Source organism: Copidosoma floridanum, unplaced genomic scaffold (assembly GCF_036245765.1).
Source record: "Copidosoma floridanum isolate Cflo_tuat_1 unplaced genomic scaffold, Cflo_Japanese_pri ptg000013l, whole genome shotgun sequence".
Taxonomy (NCBI): Eukaryota; Metazoa; Arthropoda; class Insecta; order Hymenoptera; family Encyrtidae; genus Copidosoma; species Copidosoma floridanum.
Genome location: NW_028321890.1, coordinates 32,036,845 through 32,061,843, shown reverse-complemented (window position 1 = coordinate 32,061,843; position 24,999 = coordinate 32,036,845). Strand labels below are relative to the sequence as shown.

At 43.8% G+C, this 24,999-nt stretch overlaps 1 protein-coding gene across 1 annotated transcript in view; it reads left to right on the top strand.

Moving 5' to 3' along the window:
* Window positions 1–24,999, top strand: part of LOC106637489 (neural cell adhesion molecule 2) — an 85,436-nt gene that overhangs the window by 45,122 nt on the left and 15,315 nt on the right. Inside the window, exons 2-7 of the mRNA XM_089591395.1 lie at window positions 11,376–11,508; window positions 14,741–14,952; window positions 15,053–15,373; window positions 21,438–21,589; window positions 24,267–24,542; window positions 24,630–24,789. Of these exons, the coding sequence (XP_089447521.1) occupies window positions 11,376–11,508; window positions 14,741–14,952; window positions 15,053–15,373; window positions 21,438–21,589; window positions 24,267–24,542; window positions 24,630–24,789 (1,254 nt within the window). The remainder of the gene's footprint in view (window positions 1–11,375; window positions 11,509–14,740; window positions 14,953–15,052; window positions 15,374–21,437; window positions 21,590–24,266; window positions 24,543–24,629; window positions 24,790–24,999) is intronic.

Genomic DNA, 24,999 nt, shown 5'->3' with positions numbered 1-24,999 from the left:
TATTTTCTCCCCCGAGCTCCTTTTTTTTTGTCTCGTGCAAACAACCAAGTGGGCCACCTCCACGGCAGTTCTGTTGATATACATCGCTATACGATACGTCGTTTTGGGTGTGTACATACGTCCCCCCCTCCTCTCTCTCTCCAAGTATTTGTATGCGTACGCTGGGGGGATTGATTCGCCTCTACTGCACCTAAAGTAAGCCATGGAAAAAAGAAAGGAGGGATGTAAAAGGACAGTAGAGTGTACAATCCCAAAACAACGAGGCAGGTAAGGCGGAGATGGGAGAATTGATGCGGCGCTTGCATTAGCATGAAAATGTTCTTTCGTGGCTTTGGTTATAATGAAATGTTCGCGGGGCCAGAAAACGAGGGAAAATTTCATATTAACCGAGTGAATAATTCGACCGTTCGTTTTATGTGCTCCCGAGAGTATCGCCTTTTTTTTCCTTGCTCATTGGAGCGAATAACGCTTTGATTATTTATCAATTTCAAAGCTCGGGCCGCGTTGGCTCGATTCTCGTACGCTACACGTTTCTCATTGTTTGGACAATGTTATCGAGTGGTACGAAAATATTTGTCATTCGATACCCTCCGCGAAAAAAAACAAGCGCGCGAGCGCGAAATTAAAAGCTTGATTTTTGTGTGTTCGCCAAAAAAGCTTTTGCATCCCTGATTGATTGAAACAACACCTGGATAAATATTTGACCCGCTGATATATTTTCGATAATAATACACCCTCATGTATACGCATTTTTAGCGTCGTCCATTCCTTTTTTTTTTTTTTTTTTTTTTTTATCAATAACAACGACGGCGATAAAATTCACCGCACCATGGATACCGCGCTTTTTAAAAAAGTTATTGCAGTGTATAAAATATCGGCGCCGCTGGGTGGCCCGTAGCGATTTTTCCATCCGATTTATACGCGCTATCGGCCGTGAGAAATGAGCGGGGTATCCATCTGGCCGGAAAGACGCGTGATTTTCGAAGGAATAAATCCCCGAGAGGTCGAATCAATTTTTCCCCTCCACCGCGGAGCCAAGCTCGTCGCCTACACCGGACTTACCACGAGCTTTTTCTTATATTCTTTTTCCCCCCTTCTAATCGGCCGTAGCAATGCAGCTTTTCATTTTTAACCGATGGGCCGAAAAAAAAAAAAAAAAAAAAAAAAAAAAAAACACGGCCATCGAGTAACTGGTCTCGCTAAACGTTCCGCTTCGCATGAATACCTAATAAACCGAGGCAAAGCCGAAAAGCAAATCGACGCCTGCAAAAGGCGCATCCACTTTGGCAGTGTGTGTAGAGAGCGACTGCTGCGCGGCCTACAGTGTACACGTGTACGTTCAGCGAGGGAGCGACAAAGTGAAAATTTACCGAGACACTATGCCACTGCACGGCTAGAGTAAATATTACCGTGGGATGACGGGGGGATGCATTAGTAGGGCAAACTGTCGGAATAACGACGTTTGCGTTTCAGAGGTCCTGTAACGCTGGTTGACGCTGCGCCGAGACACTGCACCCACTAAAATTTTCATGCCAATTTACATATAAGGTGGATGCAGTCCAAAGAATCACTGGATCATTTATAATGCCCGAAGAATAATGTGTACAGTGGGTCATTGAGTAAAGGACAAGGAAATACCTAATTTTATCGGTGTCGTAATTACTGTACATGTACTTTTATAAATGGCCATTTCGTGACGTTTATTCCAACTGCGGTCTCTGCTTCGATGGATGTATTCTTTTTTATCTGTACATCAAAGTTAAGGATCGTCAAAGCTCATTTGCTTTGGCTGTGTGGTTATTCGTGTTCTATTTCGTATAGTAATTAAAAAAAAAAAAAAAAAAAAATTAAAACGTCGCGATAAACGACACGTATCGAGTAACAAGCAATTGCGAGCCAAATGTCAACGGGGTGGGCTAATCATAGCTCGCAAACATATCATCGCGATGTCAAGGACGTTTATATGTACATATACCGTCATCGCCAGCCAGTACCATGAATATTACAGAAACGAGCAAACTCGCCCCCACTTGGAATAAAAGAAGACCGACGTGAAACTTCCCCTCGCTTCCGTGCCCATCCCGGAGAATGAGCCAGCTTGTGTGCGCATAGCTATGTGGGCTGTCGTCACCATCGGTATACTCGTTTAACAAACGCGTGCTAACCCGATGATTCGTTCACTTCTCGGTTGAAAAAAAAAAGGGGGAAAAAGCTTGAAAAGAACGCAAAGCGAGCGCCAAAGAGAGGAACGTGTCTCGGAGTGACCAACAGGTGAGTTGCTCTCTTACGCGCTGCGTTGATCAAGGGCTGATCGAGAACGCGAGAGACAGAGAGGGAAATTGGACTCGAGAAACTCGAGCGATTTGTGAGTTCTGGTTGTCTGGGATTCCATCAAATCCCACTCTCGTATACCCCTTGCTTTTGGTGATTTGCAAGACGCGTGCCCGATGGAATACCTCATCGATCCGCGCGAGACTTCCGTAAGTACTTCCTCGTTGTTCGATACAGCGGTGGGTTGAAAGTTGTTTTCCATGTTTGTCGAGTCAATGGTTGATTCTCTTGAGTATGGGGTGCGAAAGTATACTGTGGCGTGTACGAGTGTCACCGTGGGGGGGTGTGACAAAATCAATGGAATTGGCTGGCTGTCGGTGCGCTGTCCTACAGGTTGAGAAGAAGAGGCGAAAAAGTTTTTCGCTCGGCGTCACTGGAAAGCCTGTCTGGGATGTGATATATAGAGTGTTTCACGCGCAACTTGCACGAGTCGTTTGGTTGGGGTTGTTTACTCAGTGTACTGTTTTGACTTGGAGGTCCTACACAGTACTCAGATCCGTAACAATAGTATATCCTATAAGAGGCCAAGAGCACACTCGTGTGTTTTCAAGGTAGGAGGAAAAACAGGTGTGTTCAACTCGATTGTTTTCGTAATCGTACAGGCCAAAGGTGGACTAGTCTCGCGAACAATCTTATAATCGACAAGTTGGAGACCGAACTTTTATACGATGGGCTGCTTGCTTCTATTTTTTATTTTTTTCTTTTTTTTTTTCGAGTGCAAAATAAATGTTTGGATTCTAAGAATAGGACGCGAGTGAAACAAAGCAAAAAATATCCCACACAGATGAAGAAAGGGGATGAAAAAAAAGGGGTAGGACAGATGCCCAAGTGGCAATCGAGATGCTCGAAATTGGCTACGGAAAAGGGGAGGAAGAGGACGAACGCCTCCTACGCCTACATAATATAGACACATACTGAGTATAAGGAGGTAACGAAGAGAGGGAGGGGCGATGTAAAAGAATTTGGCACGCAGGAAACTGTCGGCCATTTTCTTCCTCCTCCATCCGCATGCCCCCTGATGCTGAAACTGCAAGTGTAGGCTGAATCCTGCGACCGTATTTTCTTCTTCGTTATCTTTCGCCCAGCAGTGTGGGTATAGCTGTACCAGTTTTTCAATATCAGCGTACATTATATATTATAGGGAAGGAAAAAGTGGGTATGTCCGTCTTTTGCTCTTGGGGATGCCTAAACCTTTTTTTTTTCTTTTTTTTTTTTTTTTTTACTTTCGAGGAAGAACAAAGATCTTTGACCCAAATCGAGTTGCCATTGCGATGATTTTTCCACACCGTCGGAAAATACTTTGGCTTGATACACCTGCGTCTACAAGCTATTATAAACTCCTCGGCCTTCAGTATTCTTGTATTATTTTCTTATTTCTTTGTCGTTAATTTACTCAAAAGGCCATGAAATCTTTGAAAACTGCTGCTATGGCACATTTTTCTTCCGTGCATATTATTTTCGTTTTATATCGTTGAATTTTCAACCGACTCGGAGAATTTATTCAATACGAAAATTGAAAATCATAGCCCATCATCGATAACGTGGGTGGGCTAGCTGCCTCGAGAGCATTGATCGATAGGCAATGGCCGTTAAACTCGAGTCGAATTTTTTTCAATCCGAGCCACGCTGACCACATCCACCTACAAGAGTATAAAGTGATTCATGGATTTAATTATCTCTTGACGCACGCAATCATTGACCATTCCTTGACCTTTCCTGGCCATCCTCGGCATCCGTACACAAAAGGAAAAAGACAAAAGCAAAAGAAAAGGGGAGAGAACAAACAAAAAAAAAAAAAAAAAACAAAAAAAAAAACCCGAGAACACGCGCCCAGAGATAGAAATTACGGAACACAGAAATGGGGGGTCCAGAAAGGGCGGGCTCGCTCCAATATATTTTTGCCGAGCTTTTCATCGGCTCGCGCGGTACATGCCCTCGCTAGCGATAAAAAAAAAATACGTAGGTATACACTCCTCCTTCTCTCCTCATGCGGCACTTGTGTGTATACAGTATAGCAGCAAACGCACACGTGTACACTGTACAGCCAGTGCATGCTCTCGGAAAATCTCGCGGAGCGCCGTGTTTACCTCTCCTTATACGCGTATTTGTTTGCGTATGCACCTTCGCGTGTCTCAATTTCGCGAGCTCGTGCTCATTCCGTGTGTGTGTGTGTGTGTACGCAAAAAAAAACCAACCGAGAGGGAGAGTCAGGGAGAGAATGTTTTCCATGTGGAAATTTAATTATACGCAGCCTAGCGACCCATATACCCACTGGCTCTCCATTTGCCGTATACAAGCGCGCTTGGACGGATAGAGCACGTATTTTATTGTGCTTTCTAGTAATGCTCAAAAACTCCCGCGATTGTTTGGCACCTCCTGTTATTAACTTTGTTTTTCGAGTCCTGTGCCGTTTCTCTCTCTCTCGGTCCTTTTGCTCATTCAAGAGATTTTTCGCGATTTTACGGGTCACACGCGCCACATCGCAAACATATTTAATTAATACCGTCACTCGAGACTTATCCTTCATATTATAGAATATAGTGCCGAAAAAGTGGAGATGGTATAGCAGAGGAGCTGTAACAAATGAAAAAAAAAGAAAAAAGAGCACATCATGAATTATACATCACGTGTGTGTTTCCGCGTTATATTGTATATCATGTACATGTGTGTGCGATACAGAGCTCATTATTCACGGGGAGCCGTATATAGGAAGGCCTGGCTACCAATCTGCAGCGGCACCCGAGCTAAATCTCAGTTATTACGTTCCCGCATGAATCGATACCACTGTCGTAAGCTTAAACAGTTTCTTTCTTCCTTTCTCTCTTTTTTTTTTTTTTTTTTTCTTTTCCTCGGAATCACATAAATCATCTTCATCGCCAGTGTATGTATTATACGAAACACTGAATAATTCATCGAATCGATGATCCAATGCGTATCAAATACACGTAACTGTACACACCATATGGGCCCATATTTCTCTTATGAGCGCACACATTATCGTTGCACCCAAAAAAAAAGGAAAAAAAAAAAGTGGAGGAGGTGCGCAAAAAAACCGTGTATGGTGAGTATTGTAATTGGCGACGATGTAGCAGTAGGTGCCGATTCATCACACTACCCGCGATTCTTTTAATCTGCACCCCCGCAGGCGGAACAAATATCTTTAGCTCACGATCTTCGCAGTAGAGTGTACTTACATCCGTCGAGTCCTCCTCGTATACCATCAGAATTTAAAAAGAGCCGATCGCGCGCTAGTTTTCTCGAAAAAGCATCAGCGTCCCTTTACAGCTACATATATTTACTTTGTAGGAAAAAAAAAAGAAAAAAGAAAAAACAAGATAGCTACACAGTAGGTACGATTATAAACGTTTATCGATGCCCCCCAGCCGATTCAAACAAAGAGCATCGCTACGATTAAATACACACGAGACACTGACAAACGCCAAACGCGAGCTAACGATTAATAACTGCATTCAACTCCCTCTGTTATCGCCCTCCCCACCCCTTCTTCTCATTGGTGGTACGGGTACAATAATAAGCCCGTATAACCGTTTGCCGACCTGATGCGACAGTACAGTTTCAAAGCTACCCGGGATAATAATGAGATATTCACTAGTCGTTCCGTTATCTATTTTTTTCCCCTCTCGTGAGTCCATTGTTCGTTCCGTATAACGCATGGACAGGAGTAACTAGTCGATTATCCAGCAGTTTAGCGCACCAGTGCAAACCTTTATGTCCCATCCGCGTGGTAACCAGCAGGTGATGGCTGAGATATAATTATCAGCCGTACTCCCTTCGTTGCGAAAGAACAGCCAGTTGTCTGCAGTGCACACGCCAAGGATCTTTCCGAAGCCTGCGGGGAAGGCAGCATCGCGAAGAAGGAGGCACGTACGCGCAGTGCATCTCCCTCGGCCGCGCGGCAAGCTTGTAATCGCGATAAATCGCCTTGTAATTGCCGTCGAGCGCCGTGCAAGCGGGAAAAAGGAGTATAGACGGAGAGGGAACTCGTAAATAAAGTCCCGGATGCTGCTCCTCTCCTCTCCCCGGCGCCTCCTCTAAGGTGTATATACGGAGCTCCTCTCCCCCTTTTTTTTTTTTTTTATTCATTTTTCAAGGTTTTTCCACAGCTTGTATACCCATATACAGCGTTGGTCCTTTATTGTCTCCTCGGGAGAGTAGACGACGTTTGTGATTCGCGCTCTCCCTTAGTCACTGTACATACCGCACGATGAGGTAATCTTGGTTCGCCTTTCCACCCGGCTTTTGCGCTCCTTCCGCGTACACCCCGGCCAACCCCTTTTTATCTCTCTCTCTCTGCTTTGTGGGCCGAGAAATGCCCCGAGACTCCTCGCAGGAAAATCTATTTCCCTTCGCCTCTTTCTCTCTCGGTCGCTGTTTTCACTTCCCCTAAGATATTGCGGCTTCGATATTGCGCTTGGGAAATCTTTTATCCCTCGCCTCGAAGACGGAGCAGCGGTATTCTCATTACGCGTACCTTATATATGTATATATACATACTTATAAGTGCGACCGTCGGGGCGATCAGCGGCTCTCGAGATTTCGTTTTTAATACCGTCGAGAAAATTCTCGTTACACGCCGAGGGAGACACCCAGACATTTATTATCGATCACGCCGATGATTTCCTCCCTCTTTCGTCTCGTTCTTGTTTCATCGGGTTGCTTTTTCTTCCCGATTTCTCCTTTCGCTTCCTTTGCAACCATATACCTCGCAGTTGGCCCAAGTTTGTCAACTGCAGCAAACACACGTTATTCGTTACATTTTTAATCTCAAGAGACATGTATTTCCCATATAATATTTTATTCGGTGCACTTGATTCAATTAGATAACTGAGCGATCGGAAATCTTTTAAGGCTAAAATGAATTATTCATCAGTAGGTATAGCCAGCTAGAATTTCTCAAATACTATATACTCTACTTACGGAGGGGGGGGGGTGAAAATCGTACACCTGTACATACAACTATAAAATACGCGACAGAGAGAGAGAGAGAGAGAGAGAGCGCAGCTCAATGGAGCCGAACAAGCGGTGCATTAAAATTCAAAGAATTCAATTAGCGGGGGCTCTCGATGGTGCAATTATGCAAACGAAACGATTTCGCGTTGCGCCTGTGTCTCGAAATGTCCCCCGTTTATCTTTATTTATTTTTTTTTTTTCTTTACCCTTCTCTCTTTGAACCGTGTATATATACGGAAAACAAAAGAATGTCGGGTCGATCGGGCGCTAACAGAAAAAAAAAAAAAAAAAAAAAACAGTACCATTGAGCTCTCGATGCAAAAGACACCCTGTGTTATTTCGTAGTCGCACCGGGTCGAATGGCTGATAAAATAACTAGCGAGAGATCCTCCGCCCATCTCTTTGTTGGCACGTAGCCCTTTGTATTTTTCGCGAAGGGATTCTATCCGTAGCTGGACTGAGCCTTGATATTTTCATGCAAGGACTGGGGAGGGGAAAGGGCTTTGAGGTGGTTGAGAGAGAAAAAGGGCTGATGTATTTATTTTTAAATGACAACTCCTCTACAGAAGCTCGAGTAGGCTCGTATTGGATGATGGATAAGCCAAAGGTCGATCGAAAGTAGATTGGTCCACGTTTCGGTTGGACTTTATTTTCTTTTCGTGCACCTTGAGTATTTTTAATGAGGGTTTTTTTTATTTTTTTTTGTTTTTTTTTTTATTAATCACTTAAGGGATGAAAAAAGCAAACGATAAAGTACAGTAAAGAGTCACGGATGACGAGTTACTTATGATCTGGGATTATAAAACTTAGTTGATGAGGTTACTCAAGTAGTTTTCATGGATACTTACGGAATGCAATTAAGAACGATAACTTTGATTTATACAATTTGCTCTTCTCACTTCCGAGGGACTGGATGATGAAACGTACCATCAGCGTTTCTTTTACTCACCAGATTACTTTTATGATTGAAGAAGAGAAAAAAAAGAAGAAAAAAGAAGGAAGCCAACCCTCAAAGTCCCGGAAGTAAAAGTAACGTTACTTTAGGATAACATATTGTAATTTCATCCTGTGCTACACCCTTGGAGAGCTTTTCATATTGCAAAGCTCGAATGTACACACACGTACGACTAAATGGTATTAAAATTGTACGGCACATAAATTTTCCGTAACTCCTCTCGCAATATCATACATGGATATTTTTGTTGAAAATACAACTGTGCCGTTTGCTAGACTCTCATAAGCGCCCCTAATAAGAGTTTTCTTCTCATACAAGCAAATATCGTGTTTTTCTTTCATCGGTACTCACGTATACACCTATTATTATTGAATCAAATGTTCTTCCGTGAACAAAAGGGTATCACCCACCTTATTTAGTTGTGCGCATCTATTATTATCTTCCTTTGCCTTCAAAATACAACCAACCCCATTCGATTCCACCCCCTTGCCCTGCAATGTACAAGTTATTCCTTACTCCACCACCAGCACCCCAATCCACTGTACTGCCTTAAAGTCACGGGGTTCCTTCGGACTGTGCCTCTTTCGCCCCTCCCCAACCCTCTTTTCGCGATGCCACTATGAGATAGCGCGCCTCCACAAAGTTTACGGAGGCGCAGCTGCACCCGCGAGGGGGGACTTCCAGCGAGTTTAACCCGCATTCTTTCCCCGTGATAAATGAAATTGTTCCCGAGTATCTCCACGGGCGCGCGCACCTTTATAATCCCGTGGCGTTATGCGCTCGCGCGCGACTCTTGTTGACGACGGAATTATTGATTAATCGTCATGATGTATACAGCTGTGGCGTTGGCTTTCCCAATCTCTGCTTTCGCGGATGAATCAGTCTTACGTTTTTATTAGTTTTTTTTTTCTTTGGTTCTTGAAACAATGAAACCCTTATGCAAAATAATACCATAGGGATGTCTGATTACGATGGAGCGATTTCTCGTATGCAGGAATCATTTTTTGCAGCTTTCGTTGAAGCACTGGTTTGATAACAATCTCGTGAATTTTTAAGCCTCATCGAGGATTAGTCGAAAGAGGATTATTTGTAAAAATCTCCCTTTCAAAAATCCCGGAAAAGAGATGCACGTGGGTGTTTGAAAAAAAAGTTTGCAGTACCTGTGCGTGTTCTAGTTGTCTTTTTTCTCTTTCATTCGACCGACTTACGGAAATTCGCTGGAAAATAGTTCCACTGCTTTTACGGTACTTGATGAAAAATTTTTACCTCCCCGCCGAATAAGCTGCAAATATTTCATTCTCGAAAAGTCGAACAAAAAACAAACGGGGGAGAGAAAAAAAAAGAAAAAAAAACGGGGGAATTTAATGAGTTGAGCAGGGCAAATGAAAAAGAGAAAAAAAGGGGGGGGGGAAACAAAAAAAAACCCGCATCGCCGAGCTTTCACGGAAATCGTAAAGTTAATCGAATTGGACGTAAAAAAAAAAAAAAAAAAAAAAAATGACTCGGTCACAATCACAATACCAGCAGTGGTGTTAGTAGTATGGTCGGCGTAATTTGTTAGAAGTAAAGTGGTTTCCTCCCACGAGTGCAGTCGTCGGGGCTTTCCCTTTCTTGCCTCCGCTCTTATCTTTTTTTTTTTTTCTCTCCCCCTCACCCTCGTATACCCTTTTTTTCTTTCTTCCTTTCTACACTCCGCCCACTTTCTTCTTTCTACACATCTCGCGCGGATAATCGAGAATTTTCTTCCCCAGCCTATGCTTAAGGGGGATAAGGGCGCGAAAAGTTGGTCGCACGTTGAACCGCGAAATTCGTTAAATCGCCGCCACCCGCAACCTCTCCTCCTTCCTTCCGAACTATCGGCGTGTAAATCTGATGAAGCAGATGATCTATGCAGTAAAGGAGAATGGCGCATAAAACGGAGCTTTGCTGGATGAAGTAAAGATGGGTGGGTTGAGGGTCAGAGGTGATGGCTGGATTTATACCCTTATCGCCCGAAACTTTTCATCGTTAAAAATTCGGATGGAAGGTATTAATTGTTGGAACGTTTCATTCTGCCAAACTGGTTTTCTTCGTTCCATTTTTTTTTTTTTTTTTTTTTTTTTTTAGTGCTCTCTCTTGACTCGGGACAAAATGTATTTCTTACGATAACAGGCTTTTTCTACGGTGTTGGACAAATATTTGAATATTTCCTGCTTTTTCTCAAGAGGACATTTTCCAAGGGTGTATTTTCTAGCAAAATACGTTATTGCAGTGTGCCAGCAGACATAAATCCCCTTTAAAGTTACGGTTATATGCATATAAACATTTATTTTCTGGGTTCCTGTGATACAAAATAGGCTTAAGTATGTTGTGATCCGCTTACCAATGTTGCAAACAGAGATGCAAGCCAATACTGGTAATTTTTTTTTTTTTTTTAACTCGTAGCACCTGGAAGATCATCATCTTCATTGCAAAACAAACTTATACCTTGTACTTTCGTTCTTCGTATTTTTTTTATGTTTCAATAATACTAAACACTGAAGCTTGACAACACCATTGTATGTAGACACTGACTATTTCTATAAATTGTACTTCCCTCATGTGTATATTCTCTCTTACACTTTTCACTACAACTGTTATTTTTGTTATTTTTACTATTATTCACACTGTTACTCTTATAATTATCATAGTTACCATTATTATTACTATTATTAAAAGTTAATATATTTTATATTGCACGTGTTTCTTTCAATGTGTACTATTGCCATTGTTTCTATTATAGCTTACGTAAAGAAATAAAATTCTTGCTGAGTACTTTTCTGCTTGGATATACATCAAATCAGTCCCATGGAAAATGTTGTATTGCTGATTCAGATACAAAAAAAACACCAAGAAAAATAGCAACATCAATGAATAAGTAACCATTGAAAATAAGCAAACGAAATCCAATACGAATAACAAGATGCTACATTAAGAGACGCCTTAAGCTTCGTAAAAATTCTTATTTTTAAAATTATATTACTTTCCACTTGGCATACTTTTACGAAACTATTCATGATGATAATGTTACTTTACACTATTCAACCTCATCTACTACGAAGCGTTAAAATTAATTATACCCGTTCACATTGTGTTTCAGGTAACGTAACCAGCGTCTCAGGCGTAGCCGAGGGCAGCGTACAATTGCCTTGCAACTTGGAGCCCGAGTTCGAGGGCGATACGGCGTTAATAGTTGTTTGGTACAAAGGATCGAGCAACGAGCCAATTTATTCGTAAGTATCAACTAAAGACAAGTAATATTTAATTTTCCGAACCGTCAAATGGCACGACTGAGTACAAAATCACCCATCAGCATCTCATACCCAACTTTAAAACGCACATTACCCCTAAAGGGTTGGAAAAAAAAGCTCCCAGTCCGCGTGTACAGATACCCGGAAACGTTATAACGCCAAATTGCCCCTTATCGGGCAATAAGCAGCGGCTAGAGTCCCACAATTCACGTGGACTAAAAGCCACTTGTTCCACGACGCGGATAGCCGTGCGCGCGCTTTAAATTCCTTTACTGCGCGCCGCCGACGCCGCGTCGCCTTCGGGCAAACTTTAACCATCCACCCCTTCCATACTCCACTCTCGGCTCTTCGAGATACGAACGCCAAGTCGTGCTCTTGCGGATGGGGGGCAGAGTTTCCGCTTTGCGAATCGTGAAATTTTCATACAAAACGCCGACGACGGAGCTCTCCCCCCCTCTCTCTCTCTCTCGTATCGCGGGCTATACAGGTAGATGCTACTTAAGAGACGTAATAAGGTGTAAGATACGCCGACCGCCGCTATGCACGGAGCCCCGTTCCATAATACCCTTCCCCCCTTTCTCGAGCCCCGTGTCTTCTCGTCTTATTATTTCTCCTCTCTTTGTTTTATTTATCCTTGCAAACCTGGGGCTCACTTGCAACTTTCGCATAATAATGGCCATAAGGTATAACAAACTCAAAGCTGCTATGGTATACAGGTATATTATATATATATACGCATCGCGTCTTTGTACGTACACCGTATACATAGATCTAGTATGTACTCTGTACGCTCGAGAGAGAAAAGGGGCACGTGTACGTATCAAAGCCGGGGCCATAGAATGCGTATATAATTTAATGGATACGCTTATTGCCGCAATTATGCTAATGTCAGTCATTCGTACGGGAATCTACCATTACAAGCTCGTGTGGTGTATTACATATATACGTATACGCTTATGCACCGGTATTTTGTCGTGACATTGTTTGTCGTGTAATATTACATGTGCATGGTGCTACGGTGTACGCAGTTCAGACGATTTTTTTCGATTGCAGGATTACAGCGACGCTTATCGTTGGACATTCAACAACAACAAAGAGTGACTTCCGTACACGCGTTTAGTACCAAAATATAAATATACCAAAACCGGTGTTTCATACGCATCTCACGTGTAACGTGCTTTGTATGTAGTTACGCCAACCTCCGTGCTCTAATTTCCCGTCCACGTGTGCAATGTATATGCAGCGATTTCTTGTGACGCTATCTAATCGCTGCCTCTTTCACTTTGGACTCTCCCTTATCCCCCGCTTTCTTCCTTAAAACCCCCTCGACTTTCGCCTTATCTCGTGTCCCGCGCTCGAAAAATTTTCCACCTCGACTCCGACAAGGTGCACGAGGTACATGACAACCCCGCCGCGCAGCGACCTTTTACACGGCAAACTTTCCTCCGCGCTCAAATTATTTAGTGCCCGATGAATTTCCCGGGGCTTATCGTCCTCGCGCCAGGCACTTCATCCAAGAACATTACAAGAAAGTTGCCAAGCCCCAAGGAAGAATCCTAATGGCGTGTATTACGCGCTACTGCATATTTTTGTACCTTACACGTGTGTGACTGACTTGCGCAGCGCTATATATATATATTGTATACCTATGTACCCCCGGGGCGTTATTGATCGCAGTGCCGGTTTAAAAGTAAGCGATTGCAGTTGCTTGATACGACAATGCCAATTATTATACGGAATGAGAAAATGAACGGTCAAGTGGACAGAATCGGTGACACCGCCCATCGTCATTTGAACCTGTAACGCGAGCAACAGAGGAAAAGTCAGAGCGGGGGTGCAAAGTGGAAGGATTAAGTCTCGTATTTCAACGTCAATGACGTCGTCGCCTTCCTTTTTCCGTACGAAGCTCGGGGAGTATAGTGCTTGGTCGCGGGAGCAGCCGGAAATCTAAACTACCCCCCCCCCCCTCTGCGAGTACACACTCCTGGAACGCAATTTAACTTTCGGTCGCTCGCTCGCGAGGGGGAGGAATCCACCTCGAAGCGCCTCTTGTAAAACTTTCTCTTTTCGTCCTCGGCGCATTCTTTGCACCTGTTAGATCAAACGCGCCCTCTCTCTCTCTCGGCTGGATGCTTTGTATGCAATCACGCGCGCTGATGGGCCCCTGGTGGCTCGCTTTAGCCTATATATATATATACCCTCTGTATATTGCTGCCGGCGATACTCTCCTTCTTCGTCATCGCAAAGAGATTATTATCCCGCGTGGCACGCTGTGTCTGCTGTACTCGTATTCCCTTGCCGAGGTCTGATTCGTCCGAGGGGGACGATCGTTTGCTGGGAATCGCACGCCGGGCTATAACGCTCCGTTTCCCCGTGTCTTCTCCCTGTCGGGACGATGGTGCCACGTGCTTTCGTTAGCCTTTTCCTTTCTTTCGATTTTTATACTCGATTAATAACGAATAATTTTGGTTTCATCTCGTACAAATGGAGATATATGTTATGTCCTAATTAAAATAATAGTGGTCTATAAAGCATTTATGATGCCGTTTGAAACATGTGACGATATTTTTAAAAGCCAATTACAATATTTAAATACGTTCGGTGTGTCATGGCCTCTTGGTTGGAATTAAAATAGTAAACATATGAGTATATAATGCCATTTGTATTTGAAAAATATATTGAAGCGAATATTTATGATTTTCGTTCAATCACCAGTGAAGTATGAATCATGTATGAGCTGTCGGAATATCATTAAAATAACATCTACGAGCAATCAATGACATTTCCATTTTAACCAATGTGTTTGATCTTCATTAACGTTTGACATATTTTAAGTACCAGATTTTATCCAATTATAATGTAAAAAAAAAAAAAAAAAAAAAAAAATTAGTATTTATTAGTACCGTACAACGTAATAGTTTTTTCGTACAAGAACAATTGAGCAAAGCAGGTGGGCACACATATGAAAAATTCACAAGCAACCATATAAATTGACTTATTTTCCTCGTAGCATCATCAACGTATATTGTTATTAGCAACTAGTTCAAAACTATCACTACACATAACAATGGTTAATTCATATGGAAATCATTATTATCAAAACACGATCACTCCGATGCTTATAAATGATTTTAATGATGTCAGTCAGAGACTTCCCTGTAAGAGATGAATGTAATCCTGAAAAAGGCGAAAGTAAACGCGTCACCCTTTACAGATTCGACACGCGACGAAGGGGCCAGTTCAACGACGTGCCGCGCTGGTCGTCCCCACAGGCGCTGGGCCGTCGGGCTTACTTCAGCACTGCCACGAAGCCCGCCCACTTGAGCATCAACGACCTCAAGTCCAAGGACGAGGGGCTGTACAGGTGCCGAGTGGACTTTCTCAACTCGCCGACGACCAAGCAGACCATAAATTTAACCGTGATCGGTACGAACAGCCCCTGCCTTCGATTGGTTAACCAACCAGTGGACACTTAATTTTTGCGTGGCAATCGGTGCAAATGCTTTAATTATATGTATATTTACAGAGCCACCGAGTAAGCCGGAGATAATTGACGGGGACACGTTGAAGCCGATCCAGATCAAGGCCAAGAGCTACAACGAGGGTAGCGATTTGCGGCTGATATGCCGGACGAGGGGTGGCCGACCGGCGCCGAGGCTCGTGTGGTTCCTGGACAACACGGTGATCGACAACTCGTACGATTACAAAGCCGGGAGTGGCGAAACGACGAATCACTTGTCCTTTTTGCGTATAAACCGGCAGCACCGCAACGCCCAGCTCATCTGCCAGGCCAGCAACACCAATCTCGGCACGCCCCAGAGCGCCTACGTCACTCTCGACGTCAATCGTGAGTGTATACATATCTTACGTACAATTTTTTAAAAAAATACTCGTGCGACTCTTTTGGGGGGAGCGAGAACATTTTTACCAGGCGCAAAATGTCGATTCGACAGGGTCGGCTCGTCCAAACTCTATTATGGACTGACGGGTGAATCGAGTTTTGTCTGCTCGTCCGCGGGAGGGAACCGCACGGGCCCATCAGAGTTTGGCTACCAAAGAAGACCGGCGGAGCCTTTCCAGACTTTTGCCGGCTTGTCACTTTGAACTCACCCGTGTATACATTACTACTACACGGGCCGCGTTAATTGGAAATTCCCTCGTTCCTTCGACCCCTTTATTCGCGATCAAAAACATCGCAACGCGAAGAGAGTACTATTTTCTTTATCTTTTTCTTTTTTTCAAGCTTTTACAACGAAAGTAACGAGGAAGGCAATTTACCTGACGAATAACGAAATAACATCCAAAATACTAGGTGATGTGGGAGCGAGATTGAGAATGAAAAAAAAAAAAAAAAATACAAACATGTGTGTCTATATAGGTACGAGAAAGCGTACGTATTACATGCACCCACTTACACTCCACGGGGTAGGAAAAATAAAATATACGTACATCACGCGACTTTACATAATACCAATTTCGGCGCTTCCTTCTTACGCTCCAGGTACAAATTACACGTGTATCCATCTATATATGTATATGCATAAAATGTTGGTGTATACGCGTGTATGTATTTATACACACACGGAGGCGTCACGCGAGGGAGGAACGCCCGGAAACGTGAAACGGAGCGAGCGAGCGAGAAATTAAATCAAATCCAGCGGGAGGTGTTCTCAAGCTGCCACCGTCCCGAGCTTGCATAGAAAATAAGAAGGGGGAATAAGAAGAAGAAGAAGAAGAAGAAGAAGAGGGGGTGGCGTTCCGGTCTGCAGGAAAGCCAAGAATTACCTAACGCGTATACTCCCGTAGGTGCGAGCTTACCATGTATATATGCTGCACATATAAAGCTCGAAGCGCCAGAGAATGGGAGCAAGTCAGTCCCGGAGATCGCGATAATGCTCGACGTCTCCCGTGGACGCGTGACAGTTTCCTTCGGCCCCCATTGTATGACATGTGCCTTTTACGTACGTATATATTGTTGCATCCACATGGTGTACCAGCTGTCTTCTCTTGCTCACCCCGTTCTAGGTGACAACAGCGACACTGGGTATTACAAACACCTCTAGAGTATACATTAGGACGGTGGAATGAGAATTGGGACCTTTGGCCATAGCGTTAGCCAAAGCGTGGACACTCGAGGGTGGTCATTTTCTTCCACTTGGGGTTTTACAGGGAGGTACTCGCGCGATAGCCGAGGGATAAGGGTAACGCCTCTCCGAAGACGGATCAGAGTATCGCGTGTCGCGCGTATTAGGCTCGCACTTACCCTCTGTACTACTGTTTTTCGATTTTGTGTTTCGCAGACGCCACCCAGCCAGCCGCGCACGGCAGCTCGAGGTGTACCTTTACAAGTGCACACTGACACGCCACGGGGGGGTTTTTGCATTGGGCATCGGGTGAGAGACGTGGGGAGGGGCTCGACGCGACGCTGTGTACAATCAATTTCTACATTGCTTTCTTACACGTGGACGGCTGGCTCTCGGCTGGCTTACACAAGTAAGCCAGTAGTTTTCCGCGAACCTGTCGTGAACAGTCCACGCGACGTGAGAAAAGTTTCCAACCCCTTTGCTGCCCTATTCTTTTTTTTTTTTTTTCTCTTCCGTTTCGCGTTGGCTATCATTTTTGGAACACTCGTTGTATACTTTTGCAACTTTACCATGCACACTTGTTTTCGTTGCAGACTTTTGTTTTTCATCGACGTCGAGAAATTGGAGCCGTGCGCGTTAGCTGAATCGAGATATAAAAATAAATAATATTATAAGGGGACACACGTGTGGTTTTGCTCAAAGTATTACGCGTCGAATCGTGTTTGCCGCAGCTGAGATCGAGTAGAGAAGATAAGAGGCTTGGCTACGCTCTATATGACGACGGCTCTTTGTAATGCAAAGCATTTTTTTTTTTTTTTTTTTATGAGCTTTAAAATAAAAAAAAAAAAAAAAAAAAAACAACATTAAAAGTACTCGACTCTCCATGGATTGCGCGGGGGTGTAGCTTACTTTACTTTCATTTTACGCTATTAGGCGGAAATCGCGCAGATTGCTTTTTAATGAGATTTCCGGGGTGACGAACAATACGTGTTTCGTTCTCTTTGCGATTATTCTGTTTCTGCTTTTTCACAGAGACAGCTTTTTAACGAGGTTTTTTAAAAGCGCATTTTAAAAATGTTTCATGCGTGTAACCGATATTTTTTCGTACAAAAAACTTTTTATGCGATTTTATCGAGTGCATAAGTTTTTTCTCGAAAGTTTACGTTGTTTTCTAGATAATGGCGTATTTTGCTCGAATAAATGGACCAACTGAAAAAAAAAAAAAAAAAAAAATTAAATTAACACTAATTGTTTGCTCTTTACAATTTTTTCCGCATATAATAAAGTAAACCACTTAATTGAAGGGCTATCCAAAAAAGTTGGAATTAATTAAATTGAGAATTTCATGTACAGGATATTGTATGTGAAGTCATAAAAATTGACCCTTGGCGGAAGCAAATATTATAAGATACAGGCATAGTACACATCAGCGTGTTTATTGTTATTTTTTTTTTAATAAAAGCTGCACCCTCGAAACTTAAAAAAAAATAACAATAACAACCGCAGTAGCAGTCACTGCACGTATTAAAACTACCACGTCCAGCACTAATTTATATCCCTCGTTCCTTAATGGCCCTCGAAAAAATACACGCATTTTTGGAACACAACCTGTAAAAAAAAATACACTCATATACACACATGATTCTCGTATTTTTTGGGTGGAAAAAAAAAAGAAAGAAAAAAGTCCAAATGAGAGATGTCACGAGCGCGCGTGCCATCAGGAGCCCGAGTGTTTCCGCGCGAGGCCTGAAAAAACACGCAACGAACAATAACACTTTTTCCGTATTTTTCCGAGGCCCACGCCCACGCGCAGGACGTCACATGCGACGAATATAATTATGCAAACGAGCTCAGCGGCCGTACACGCTAAGTAAAAGGGAAAAGGACCATTAGGGGGTGGCGGCCGGTGATACATACACCGCTCCGCCGAATATCTGCCGGTAATAATTTGTTAACGCCAATATAAATGCACATGCGGCTGGGCACGAATGTGAGAGACGACGTAGCCGTGCAGTAGCCGACGCTCGTGGCCTAACCAAAATCGATCGCCCGACCGGCATCAGAGGCCAACTAACACAGACGGACGGCGAGAGAGAGGCCGAAAACAGGGAGGCGTCGCACCAATAAATCAACGCGTTCTCTCTCTCTGCTAGCCCTAGTAGAGCTTAGTCGACTTGGGAGGGGGATGAAAAAAAAAAAAAAAAAAAAAAAAAAATCTGATGGGACCAATAACCGGCCAATTGGTCGGAACTGGTTCGCACGGCAGTCGTTCGATTACCGGCCGATTTTGGTGCTTTTATTTTTTTGTTGGTTGTCGAGTAGTCTGTATACACGTAGGTATTGCCGATAGCGTAAGCGCTTCCATACCATCGGTGTAATTAATTTTACGAAATCGGAAAATCGCGGTCTTTTTTTTTTAGGATGAAGGATTACAGGCGTTACAGAAAAATCGTTAGTGTTCATTAGTTACGGGTCGGAGGGGGAAAAAAAAAAAAAAAATCTATCAGTCGAAACAGACGAAAGTTGAAATAAAAATGATACACCCCAAGCGCACTTGCAACGAAAAACAATTTTCTCCGAGCTTTCTTCGCGTTTCCTCTTTTTTTGGTTTCTCGAAAAAGAAAAAAAAAAAAAAAAAAAAAAGCACCAGCTCGTTACGTGAAACCAATTTCCCTCGCCAAGATTCACCATGCAAGTTCCAAGCACTGCCCGTCAGGAACTTGATCCTACAGGTAAGTACGGATTGTGAATTCCCTTATTCTTTGCTTGCGGGCCACGTGAGATTGGCTCAACACGAAGGAGTTAATCGAGCAGTCGCTCAGAGTGTGGCTGTGTATGTAATATACATACAAGTAAATACGTATACATAGCTTTGTACACCAACATAAACAGTAGCAGCGAATACCCGATGGCTGGTATAAAAAGTGTATTGCCCGGTGGGGCTGGTCCCCGCTGCTGGGGCCTCTGTAAAGCCGTTAAAATACCAGTGATTGCGGCAATCAAGGCTCGTCGACACGCGAAGCCGCACCGTTGCCTTCCTTCCTTATACTGCCTACACGTATTCCCGATGAATGCATAAGTATATAATATACTGATGGGCCAGCTAGAGCTCGAGGTCCCTTTGTACATACCTACCTACTGCAAGGATGCCGTGCTACAGACAATCGTACAAGTATATCAAGACTCTACTGTTGCAATCGTCGACGTCTCTCGCTTTCTGTCCTTCTCTGCTTCTGTAGTCTCGTGGGTATGTGCGCTAAGCTCATGTACTGTATCAGGGGTTGGTAATAAGAAGCGTTTTACGAGCGCGCACAGTGACAACTCTTTTATATCCCGTTAAGCGGTAATTGAATAATTAATATTTGTCGTGATTGCTCATAGCATGTATACGAATCCCTGAGTTTGGGTGTGTGAATGTGAGCTACGTTTATGATATTAAAGGAGGGGTATCACGAAGGGTAGGAGTAAAAAGATATTGTGTGTGCTTGGGCGCTGATATACATAATGTGTAGTCTAATTCTAAGGTAGTTTTTTGACGGAAAATGGTTTATGTCACTCATTAGACGTCAAGTACATTCGAAATTACATTCAGACCGTTGTTTTATCGTATACGAGTAAGAATTGCAACAACTATAATACTTTTAAAAGTCTATTGAGAAAAGAAAAATCCTTTTGATTCTTGCTGCAGACGTGCCTTTCGATTATTTTTTTTTTTCGCGTTCGAACTTTTTACATTTTATTTCCAGTCTAGATACAATAACTCTTAACGCGAATAACGTAACTCTTCGAGAAAGCAAAAATAAAAAAAAAAAGGAAGAAAAAAAAAATTCAGCATCAAAGGCAACAAAAGAACGGAAGCTCGGCGTCTTCGGCAATCATTCGCCGTTTGATTAATCTACAGCTCGCTTGATTTTTCAAGTGCTTCCATCGATTGAGCACCGCCACGCGTCCAAGAGCTTCGCTCAAGCCAGAAAACTTCTTCTCTGGGTATTTCATATACTTAATTCAGTATACATAGCTAGTGTTGGCACTAGGCTTATACCGATCGACGCTCCGGGGTAATCGACCGCTACAGCGCCAATGCACCCTCACCCCCCCCCCACCTTATACAGAGTCACGCTAAACACCTTCGCTCAATACGTGTTTAACTAGGTTTTCCCGGAAATACTTACGTGTATCACAGGTAAATACTTTCGTGTGCTAGAAACTTTTTTTTGTATCGTGCTTTTTTCTTTTACCCATTTTTTGATGAAAAAAAGTAGGAGAAGAGAGCCGGTTTTCTGTACATATAGGTATTTTCAAAAGAAGGCAGGGCGAACAAAATCACGGGGAAAACTAAAAACTCGGATCAAAGGAGTTGATGAGATGGAGTATAAATAAAGCGCCAGAGATCGAAATCAAAGCGACTCGAGGCGAGATTTACTGTGAGATTGCGAGCTCGAGTGGGTTATATTATATACATTGTAGGGAAAGCGGGAGGGGCACGCGTGTACCATAAATAGACGGACTGGCGCTCGTGACAGCCCTCGTGGTGCGCGTCACGCACGTGAGTTTGCACGAGACACCCCCTGGATCCTCCCGATGGTGCGCGATAACGCGATCCGCGCGTCCGTGATCCGCGTATATATATGTTGCTGCACCATAACGAGTAGCACCGGGGGGATAATACAAGTCAAATTAAATAATGAAGATTCATCGTTCGCCAGCCGTGGTTCGGAGAGGACTTTGAGGCCGATCGATCGGCTCTCGATTGCGCATTTCGCTGGAATCAGTTGCTATTTGTTCTACAAACACTCGGGTGATGTTGTTGTTATTTTCTTTTTCCAGTGAAGCCGCTGGACGTGCACATATTGACGAAAGAGATGTCGGTGAAAGCTGACAAAAAGTACAAGGTCGAGTGCCGCAGCACGGGCTCGAGGCCTGCAGCTGTGATCACCTGGTGGAAGGCCAACAAGCGAATCGACAACCAAACCGAAACTGTGAGTTTTTCCTTTCTTGTTTTTTCGATTTTTTTTTTTTAATTTTCTTTAATTTTCAAAGTGGGTGGTTTTCGTGAATGTACAACCAAAAGCCTTTTCAAGCTCACCCAACCGACCAACACCGTTCAATTCCTCTGTTGGACTAATGTGGGGGGGGTTGGGGGAACCGAAATAAAGCAGTTATAAATTACCTCCGACAATTTGATGGGATGATTCAAATCGGATGCGTATTTCACGGAAGAGTGATTACATTTTTTTTTTCTTTTTTTTTTAATTAAAAATCTCTCTTGTCGGCTACTTCATTATGCGAGTGAAAGTAGTAATAGTAGTAGTAGCAGCGGTGGTGGTAATACGGTAGAGCGAGAGAGGAAAGTCGAGGGTGCCATGCTAAACGGCATCGAGTTAATTACAGCCAGCTCGACTGTGAATTTTACGTTCGCGTTACCTTCGTTAGAGCTCCACACAGCCCCCTCGATCCTCGCTAACGAAAGAGACAGAAACTACACCGAGGGAGGGAGGATCGATTTTGCTACGCTAATGTACTTGACAGGTACAGCGATGCAGCGGCAAGCCTTCAACTCGACCTCATCAGGCTAGGTACGAGCCGTCAAAGGATGATACGTATACCTACTCGCGCGCGTACTATCGTACACCGTACGCCGTTCGTACGTATAACACGCCCTGTGGCGATACACGCACCTCTTTGATTATTTTTGCCAATTACTATCATTTGGGGTAGAAAATCTGGTATTTGTTTCTAACTATAATACACCCCTTGTTGTCTTTTAAATTTCAAGTGGTACTCAATTATTGAAACATTATCTAAATGATCGGTAATTTTTGTCAGTTTATTAGCTCCGTACTTGTAACCATTCCAACGATCAGATAGTCGAGCCAAAAAGAGTGGAGAAAAAAACTTGCAGCTCAGTCATTGTCCCGCTATCTCCCTGTGCTGATCAGTTTTTTTTTTCTCCCAAAGCCGGTGATATTAACCCGCTTATCTTTCGCGGAATAAAATTTCCATAATCAAGCCATGCACCGAGTGAAAATTTCTGACTATCCGGAGCCGAGTATTTGGGAAAAAATATCCAAATCCCCCCTCGTTGCTCCCTTTTTCCCCCGATTTAATCAACGGCGAAACTAACTTTTTTTTCCCACCAAAGATTAAAATTCGCGTTGAGAAAAAAAAACCCCTGGTCACGCTTACTAAAAGCTCGGTTTATTTTTTTTTTGTTTACACATTTCTGTAATAAACATTCCGACCCGACGATTTCCATTCGGCGCACGCGTATCCTCGCGCGTGCACGGGTACAACGAAAAATCGTCATCTTTAGCGCGCATCGCGATATTTCTCGCTCCGATTTTCATTTCGGGGGTCCGCACAAAAACCCCCTTCCACTGCGCCCATTACTATTCGTAGGCGAAGGCTCTTACAATCAGAGGAGAAAATGCTTCCGTGGGCAGTGCGTTGCCCGGAAAGTGAAATAAAAAAAAAAAGATATGCAAGCTCGAGCGTGTGACTCGAATTCGACGCCACACCGCGGGAACGCTCCATCAAATGATTGAACGGCAGCTGCACGTGCGTGTGTCTCCGGTTGGTTCGGTGCAGCGCAGAGAGTGTATATATATATACCTGTACACAAACGCGTGGACGACGGACGGATGGACAAACGAATCGCTCGTGGAGGCCCACAGGGACTGCCTTTATGTACTGCTTCGTGCACGTCTGTATATAATATATGTAATGTGACGTAGCTACATGTTACTCTCGTCTGGCTTCTGTTGACTTTTGCCTGCTCTGCCAATTTTTTTTTTTTTTTTTTTTTTCCCAACGTTTACGTGAGAGCCGGTCCTTGGGTCAGAGCGACCGATCGCCTTTGCAATCGGAGCTGTTTGCCGGGGTATCGACGGCCGTTTACATCATTAACCTTTCAGCCTTTTTCTCATGTATACTCTCTCCCCCGCTACTGTTTGTTTTTCGTTGATTTCCTCTTCGACTCTTTTCTGTGCACGTATGTATACTACTTTTCTTATTTTTTTTTTTTTTTTTTTTTTTTCATGGATCGCGAAAAACAGGGACCTGTCCACCTGTTTGTGTATTCGCGACAGCGCGTTGCACCGTCAACAGTGGATGTACGATTTTTTTTTTCAGCGGAGAGACGAACGCAATATCGGTGTATTGCAAGGCTCAAGTGCCTACACTACTTACAATTTTTTTTTTTAAGTCTAATGAACTATTTTTTTATTTTTTGTACCCGAGAGTTTGCCAGAGCGGAAAAAGTATAGAGTAAGCCATTGGAGTTATCGCGACTTTGAAAATAGCACCCAAAGATTTTCGATCCCGGCTAACACCACGAGAGCACTCGCGTGCCGTGCAGTGTGGCACTCGAGCAAAAATATCAAGGTACACTATCGAAGGAATATTGACTCGAGCCATCCACTTTAAAGCAGCCAGAGTAAGCTGGTAAGGGAGGGGGGTAAAAAAGAGTTCCGGGCTACCAGCGCTGCTCGATTGCATTTGCCGGGAATCAATTTAATCCAGTTGGTCGAGTCGTTCGTAAATACCGATGTGTACCCAACTACATATACATATGGAGAGCTGGTCGGCGCATACGTGTGCAAAATAAAATCACGTGCCTCGTCTCACTGGTCTTTTCTCTCTCTCTCTCTTTTGCAGTACACGCCGGGCAACAATCAGAGCCTGAGCATACTGAGCTTCGTGCCGAGCATCAAGGACAACGGGGCCTACCTGACGTGCCGCGCCGAAAACCCCAACATCACCAACAGCGCGCTCGAGGACAAGTGGCACCTCGACGTGCACCATCAGCCCCTGGTGAGCCTCAAAATGGGCCCCTCCCTCAATCCCGACGACATAAAGGAGGGTGACGACGTATACTTCGAGTGCGACGTTCGCGCCAATCCCAAGATCTACAAGCTCTCCTGGTTCAAGGACGTGAGTATGATGCTCCGGTTTCTCTAATGATTACCTATATGATACCTATATTGTGCAACTAACCGATATACTTGGTCGAATTTTCAGGGCAAAGAGCTGAGGAACAACGTGACCCTGGGCATAGTGAGGAGCGACCACTCGCTCGTCCTGCAGGGCATAAGCCGTGGCTCGGCTGGCGAGTACACCTGCACGGCCGTCAACACCGAGGGCGGAGCTTCGAGCAACCCCGTCCCTCTGCGCGTCAAGTGTGAGTAATTGCTAATTTGTCAACCTGCCAAACACGCCCCTTCCTCCTCGATCGGTTTTTCCTTAAAAGCTCAGCGAGATTTCTCCCCGTATATTATATATGGTGCTCTGCTTTTACCTGTGCATCTACATGCTACACCACCCTGGCCTCAAGATCGGTATGTATATACACGTACGGGGTGATAGGGACTTATTAAGGACGCTATCTCCG